The sequence below is a fragment of the Pollicipes pollicipes genome, unplaced genomic scaffold (assembly GCF_011947565.3).
Source record: "Pollicipes pollicipes isolate AB1234 unplaced genomic scaffold, Ppol_2.1 Scaffold_4295;HRSCAF=5057_pilon_pilon_pilon, whole genome shotgun sequence".
Lineage (NCBI taxonomy): Eukaryota > Metazoa > Arthropoda > Thecostraca > Pollicipedomorpha > Pollicipedidae > Pollicipes > Pollicipes pollicipes.
In genome coordinates, this window is record NW_023596461.1 from 31,695,822 (window position 1) to 31,703,053 (window position 7,232).

At 50.0% G+C, this 7,232-nt stretch overlaps 1 protein-coding gene across 1 annotated transcript; it reads right to left on the reverse strand.

Annotated features, from left to right (window-relative positions):
* Window positions 1–3,818: 3,818 nt before the first annotated feature.
* On the reverse strand, window positions 3,819–5,349 carry LOC119096275 (blastula protease 10). The gene has a single exon (XM_037219100.1). It carries the CDS (start codon window positions 5,347–5,349, stop codon window positions 4,075–4,077), a length of 1,275 nt encoding a protein of 424 aa, XP_037074995.1. The 3' UTR covers window positions 3,819–4,074.
* Window positions 5,350–7,232: the final 1,883 nt, after the last annotated feature.

Genomic DNA, 7,232 nt, shown 5'->3' on the forward strand with positions numbered 1-7,232 from the left:
ATCTCTACGGAATCATTCAATCTGATGCAGCAACGGAGTGCTGGACAAAGCCATACATCTTTGAAATGCTTCTTTAGGCAACACAACGTTTGAGTGAACAAAATCCATTGATCTAAGGTCAGGTACAAAGGTCAGACCAAGGTCAAAACCAACCTGTTTTATTATTTCAATGTTTACTGTATGGGTTAGTTTCTGGTGCGCATTTCGAATTTACTAGTAACAGGAACCGGTGCATGGCATGTCTTGGTTTCGTGCTGGTGTGTAATGCGCTGCGTGTTGACCGGTGCATCAAACACGTATGACCTTATAAGCTTTCGAGCGACACTCGGAATACCGTTTTTGTGTTTGTGGGTGTTAATACTCTCAGATTTTTTAAACGGGCTGCAAATTCGCAATCAATTCCGTTGGATTTAATTACCACGGCAGCCATACAAAAGTTGTTCGCTATCCTGACTTGTTGCAATGTCGCGTAGAACATGCTTTGATGACTTCTCCGCATTCCAGTAGAGCTCTAACATTTCAGTCAGAATCTGTGAGCAAATTCCACTGCGTGGTCTAGACGGCTGCGGCCATTGCTGTTTCATGTGGACAATGCTACTTCCAGCAAATCTGTCGCGAAGTGCTTCCAACTGTGAATAGTTAATTTTCCCCGGCTGTGATGCATTTTGAGGTACACACCCTTATGAATACATGGGTTACATGATGCACATGCTTGCTTGGCTTTATTAACAACTAGTTTTTCGAGTAGTTTTCATTACCAGCAGCGAACCATACATATTGCCAGCATTCCTGTCCGTTGCTCAGCCTGGTTCACCCGAAGCACCGAGTTCATTGCAATGCATCCTTTCATCTGTGTCATAAATGTAACGTTTCTATCCCAGTGATGTCCTAAACCCGACAACATGATGTAACTGATAAAATACTGCATATGGGCACTGTAATATCATACCGTACCCATATCATTGTTGTCTCATGGAATTCATTTTCATTTAACGTCATCTCTCATCCCATATCACAATGTTTACGTCATTGCTGTTCCAAACAGCTGGAATAACTTTGGCGAATGAACATAGGTGTTTTGTAACCCTGGCTATCAGCTCCTCCCGTCGGACATCAACGCTTGTAGCCATATAGCTGCTAAGCGTGCATTGTCAGCCATAATCACCCAGTTCACAACTGAGCACGAAGTAGGTGCACACATGGGGCAGCGTTAGCGTGTGGGATCTAGCGGGCTGGTGGGCGCACACATGGGGCAGCGTTAGCGTGTGGCATCTAGCGGGCTGGTGGGCGCACACATGGGGCAGCGTTAGCATGCGGAATCTAGCGGGCTGGTGGGCGCACACATGGGGCAGCGTTAGCGTGCGGGATCTAGCGGGCTGGTGGGCGCACACATGGGGCAGCGTTAGCGTGTGGGATCTAGCGGGCTGGTGGGTGCACACATGGGGCAGCGTTAGCGTGCGGGATCTAGCGGGCTGGTGGGAGCACACATGGGGCAGCGTTAGCGTGTGGGATCTAGCGGGCTGGTGGGCGCACACATGGGGAAGCGTTAGCGTGTGGGATCTAGCGGGCTGGTGGGAGCACACATGGGGCAGCGTTAGCGTGTGGGATCTAGCGGGCTGGTGGGTGCACACATGGGGCAGCGTTAGCGTGTGGGATCTAGCGGGCTGGTGGGCGCACACATGGGACAGCGTTAGCGTGCGGGATCTGGCGGGCTGGTGAGCGCACACATGGGTAGTGCGCCCATGACGTCTATTGCACAGGTCAACTGACCTTTCGATACATGATGTTGGTGTCCTCTACCTTTGCGTGTTTTTGGGCGGAGCAGGCATTCCTTAGAGAACTGCTGACTTGCGGTCTTTGCCTAGTACGTCGGGCGTCATGTCAAAAACGCATGTTTGAAGGACATTTCATGTTTAGCCTTAAGATTAGCCTTGAGATTAGCCATAGATAAGACAGCAGTAATGGCCTTATTGCTCGGAGAAAAATCAGGAGAATACCGGTTTACTTCAGCTCACTTGCATGTTTGAATGAAGCGTGAAGCGTGATGCGCGATGCCTATTTGCTTAAATTTGTTTGCGTATACACGTATTTAGCGTATTCTAATTCTTAGATAGGCACTGTATCGTGGTAATGCCTGGCAATCGTTCTTTGTTTAATCCCTTCAATGTCGGTGCCCTGTAAAAATTGTGACTTGCTGTTAAAAAAACTGAAAAATCGGGTAGGATCACTGGTAGGTAATTTTGAATCCACTTCTGCAATTGTTTCGATAAAGGCATGTGGCCGAAATATCAATCCAACTACATCTCCATTGTCCTGGTTTTTCTTCGAGGAATAAAATTATTACTACTGTCTTATCTATGTGAATAATATTCGTCGCCAATGCATTGAACAACTTACGTAATCTTGAGATTGCTCACCTAATGATGGAATCCAAGAATGCTTTTGAAGGACATGCGACATGAGCTTCTTCTTGGAGGCTGGTCTCTTCAGGGTAGGTGAAGAGGATACTGTCCACGATGCTCCAAGTGTGTGGGTGTGTTGTGTGTGTGTGTGTGTGTGTGTGTGTGTGTGTGTGTGGTGTGTGTGCTGTGTGTGTGGTGTGGTGTGTGTGTGTGTGTGTGTGTGTGTGTGTGTGTGTGTGTGTGTGTGTGTGTGTGTGTGTGTGTGTGTGTGTGTGTGTGTGTGTGTGTGTGTGTGTGTGTGTGTGTGTGTGTGTGTGTGTGTGTGTGTGTGTGTTGTGTGTGTTGTGTGTGGGTGTGTGGTGTGTGTGTGTGTGTGTGTGTGGGTGTGTGTGGGTTGTGTGTGTGTGTGTGTGTGTGTTGTGTGTGGTGTGTGTGTGTGTGTGTGTGTGTGTGTGGTGTGTGTGTGTGTGGTGTGTGTGTTGTGTGTGTGTGTGTGTGTGTGGGTGTGTGTGTGGGTGTGTGTGTGTGGTGTGTGTGTGTGTGTGTGTGTGTGTGTGTGGTGTGTGTGTGTGTGTGTGTGTGTGTGTGTGTGTGTGTGTGTGGTGTGTGTGTGTGTGTGTGTGTGTGGTGTGTGTGTGATTTCTAAATTATGCGTAAATGAATCCGGATTTTCTCAATGCTGCCGGGAGATGGAGATTGACCAGAAGGGAGCAAATAAGAGTTTGTCGTAACTGCTTTTACGAAAGGTGTCGTGCTTGGCGAAGACGGCATAGATTGGCGAAAACGCTAAGATTCCAGCCAGGGAATCCCTGTGTGGTTGGCATCGGGAAGGTAGGCTCTACTTAGGGACAATGCGCTACCTGGGCGGTACTGAGGACGGAGAGACGACCTGGGCCACAGACCAATTATTAGCTGTGCGCTGTTGTTATGCTCTTCACTAGATGAAGCTGGCGTTGACAGTCCGGGTGGCTTTAAAAATAAAAATAAAACAGAAACGATAAAGGTGCGAATTTGTTAAGTCGTCACACGTTGCTCCTAAAGACGGTTACGGAGGATGTCGTGGTGTTCGGCGAAGCCGACACAAGCACCCCGGTCGGTAACACCCCGAGTATCTTGCACAGAGAATACAGGCCTACCTTAGGGGGCAGGGACGCTATCTGGGCAACACTAAGAATGAAAAGCCACCCAGAATTGCAAGACAATGACGTATTTATGGTGCGCTATTTGCCTTTTTCCGAATGGCCAGAGGCCCGTTGTGTAAAAGAGTCGCATGTGTTCAAGAAAGTGGGAAGGTTAAATGCAAATGTAGGCTGATGTGCTGCTTCAAGCTCTCCAGCTTTGTAGAATGCTAGGGAACAGTGCTCCAGTACTCACTTTTAGCCAATGAGTGAGGCATGTTTTCTGCGTTTTCTTCGCTCCCGTGTATTAGATCAAGTAAAATCATCGCACAGACCTGTCACCATCCTCCGAGAAAATGTATCTATCTAGAGCGAAACTTGTCAATGTGCAGACAATAATTCCAAGGAGACGGAAAGAGCACGCTTGGCTGTGGCGACAACCGAAGCCGCTCTGCTTCGCTAGATATTACAAAACTATCCAGCACAAGTCGGAGAGGCGTTGCGGCATGTGTGTAAGGACGGACGCATGGGCGAATGTCTTGACCAAGAAGGCCTCAGACGAAGCTGACAGAGGCGGTGAAGCCGGTCTGCAGGGAGGGGTAGCTGCCGCCGGCGTATGTGTGCATCTCCAGCGCCAGCCGGTTGCCGGTCGTGGTGTACGTCTTGCCCTGCAGTTCGCTGCCGCAGGCGTTAACGTCGGCCGAGTTGTCGCTGTTCGTGTACAGGTTAATCCAGTCCCAGTAGCAGTTGCCATCGCTGTAGCGGTACAGCACCTTGGCTGTGTTGAAGGTGATTCTGACGCGCCGGCCAGCCGGTGCCGTCACGATCCAGAAGCAGTTCTGGTTGCGCGGGTAGATGTTGGGCCAGTTGATGGAGCTGACGGTGCCAGCCGAGGTGATGGCCTGGTTGCCGCAGATGCTGCCGTAATACGGCGCTGTCACTGTCTGACAGCGGGAGCCGCTGGTGCCTGGCGGGCAGACGCAGCTGCATGCCTTACTGACGTAGCCGCCGTTCTGGCACGCAGGCGGGCTGGAGCAGGAGGCGGCACAACTGTACATGGCGTTGGCCAGCTGCTTATCACGGTGTGAAAGGTCGGTCCGGCTGCCGATCAGGCCTGAGTACTGCAGCTGGTTCACCTGGATAGTCGGCTGGCCGTTCTTGGTGAAGTACGTGCTGCCGTAGTGCATGACGGAGGTGTAGTCGTAAGGCACGGAGTAGTTGTTGGCGTTGGAGGCGATGGCAAAGTTTCCGCTCCTGCCATCCTGGATGTTCCCGGTCAGGATGGTGACGTAGTTGTTCCTGTCCGGTCGCGACTGCTCGTGGTTGAAGCCGAGCGCGTGGCCGACCTCGTGCGCGATCGTACCCAAGCCGGTACAGCCGGTGCCGATGCTGACGTCCTGGCCTGAGGTCCAGCCGGTGCGGCCAACGTACGACCAGCAGCCCGACTGCTTGCTGAAGCGCAGGTGCGGCTCGCCGGCGAAGCTGGCCGACACCTCGGTGAAGGTGACGCAGGTGTGCTGGCGCCAGTGGTTGAGCGCCGCCTCGATGGCAGCCCGGTCCGGCACGGAGGTGGACGTGATGGCGTACTTGACCTGGCCGCCGGGCCACAGGTTGGGCGCCGCCTTCCGGTCCAGCTTCTGCTCCTCCGTCAGCACCATGTCCGACTCGAACAGCTCCAGACCGGAGTCGGTCACGTCCGGGTTGTGGTTCTCAAACAGGTACTGCGGCTCGGGGATCTCCTCGGTGAAGAGCGCCTCATTCTGCGGTGACACGCTCGAGGGCGCGGCGGCGGCAACGGCCAGCAGGCTTACCAGCAGGAGACGAGACATGGCTGAGTCAGTGGTGATTTGACGCGGGCCGTCGTATTTATAGGTGGAAGGACACCGGACGCAGGTGTCGCCTGTAGGGCGAACATTGACATCTGCATCTGCGAGAAGTTCCCCGTCAACCAGTGGGAGAGGGAGAGGACTGTTGGAAAGCGTTCGGTCCCAGCGTTGCACACCTGTGCTAATTGGCAACCGTTGTCTCTGGACAGGGCCATCGTGCTCCATCAATGCACACCTGCAGAGGTCCTTTCAAGACGACGTATTGGCACATGCCTCCTCATTATTGGGGGAATAACAGCATAAGCTGATAAGGTCACGTCTATCGAGACAGGATAGTGTAAGTCGTGATTTAGCCACTGCGCAGCGACGTGCGATTCACGTGATCGTTACGGTGAATTTGAACTCGTGAGTTGGCATTACGTCAATAGTTGAACTCCTTCCTTCCGCACAGGGACAATACTATGCGCGGTTGAGTGACTAACACCACAAAAAAGGTAGCATTTTTACATTTTCGGTCGTTGGGGTTCCATTCACGGGAAGAGAAAAAAGTGTGACTTGTAAAGTCGAACTTCATAGGAGACATTCACGGTATAAAAATATAGAAGTCATCCAAGTTATGTCACAGTCATATTCATTTTACATAAACAGTAATGCACTTTTTGCGGAGGAGGACGAGCGAGCCTACAGAGGTAACTAAAGCATGTGCCCGTCTCCCACGGAACATAAGTGGTCTGATCTGTCTCCTTAATCCTCGCCACGATTCGCCGATGTTTTTCATAATGCAGATGGGGAGGGAGGAGGAGGGGGGGGGGGGGGGTACGAACTCCACCACCTGAGGTTTCGAAAGTAATACAGAAAACCCCAGTGGATTAGTCTCAACGAGAATTCATGACTGATTTTAGCAAAGGTCCAGCTTGCCGGAAAATGAATTCAAGGAGTGCCTATTATTTATGCAAATGAAAACATTCGTGTAACAGGCCTCCCCTTCTTACCTCAAAACGCAAAACCCCCAGCAGTATATTGGTATTATCTATTCTAGGTGTCCGCATAGTACAGAAAGTTACCAAAAAATGCGTTACTTGCATGAATCAAGACATTGCGTAACCATACATGATATGGCTTGTTTTTCATGAAAGACCAACTCAGTCTGCCTAGTGAAACTTAATTTCTAACGATCAACCAGCCTACCAGCAATGGCAAAGATGGTAGTACGATGTTAAGCATGAATAAATCCTCAATCTTGCACTAAATGGGGGGGGGGGGGGCTTTCTGCAATTTAGGCTTTTGTTTTACCTAGCATGCTCCAACATCTGATCTTTCACAAAATTTAGATCCCTTGGAACTGGTTTACGCAATTCCCAAGGCTTAAACACAAAATACTCCTGAAATTAGCATCCGAAATGTACTTTTCAGGGTATTTTTAATGATAAATTCTTAACTACTCACTTGAATATATTAGACATACATTGGAGAACACTGTAGGTTGAAAGAGCTTTAAGTTTCCGGCATCAGCTTTGCCTAATTAGCAAAGCGCAGCAATGATGTCGATGAGACGCATCAGAAAGCCAGAATCTTGCCCCAACAGCACTTTCTTGCTTTCTTGATGGCACTACCTGCTAGCAAGTGTAATTCACACTTTGCCTTTATAGGATGAGCTTATCCCCAAAATTTACATAAACCAATACCACATTGGAATTTCGCTCAGTTCCTGTCACGACACAATGTTGTGATATCCGGCCAGTTTTCAGAGTCTTTTTCAACCAAAAAATTAAATGAAGCTCATAAGACTGTTGTCTCTATACAGAGTCCCGATATTAAAATTATTCTATCGGGTATGAGTTGCTGTGAACTGAACTTATAATCTGGTTATTCAATACCATGCCCCA

Bases quoted from the DNA above. Each gene is read 5' to 3' on its own strand.
- LOC119096275 (XM_037219100.1), bottom strand. From the start codon at position 5,349: ATGTCTCGTCTCCTGCTGGTAAGCCTGCTGGCCGTTGCCGCCGCCGCG.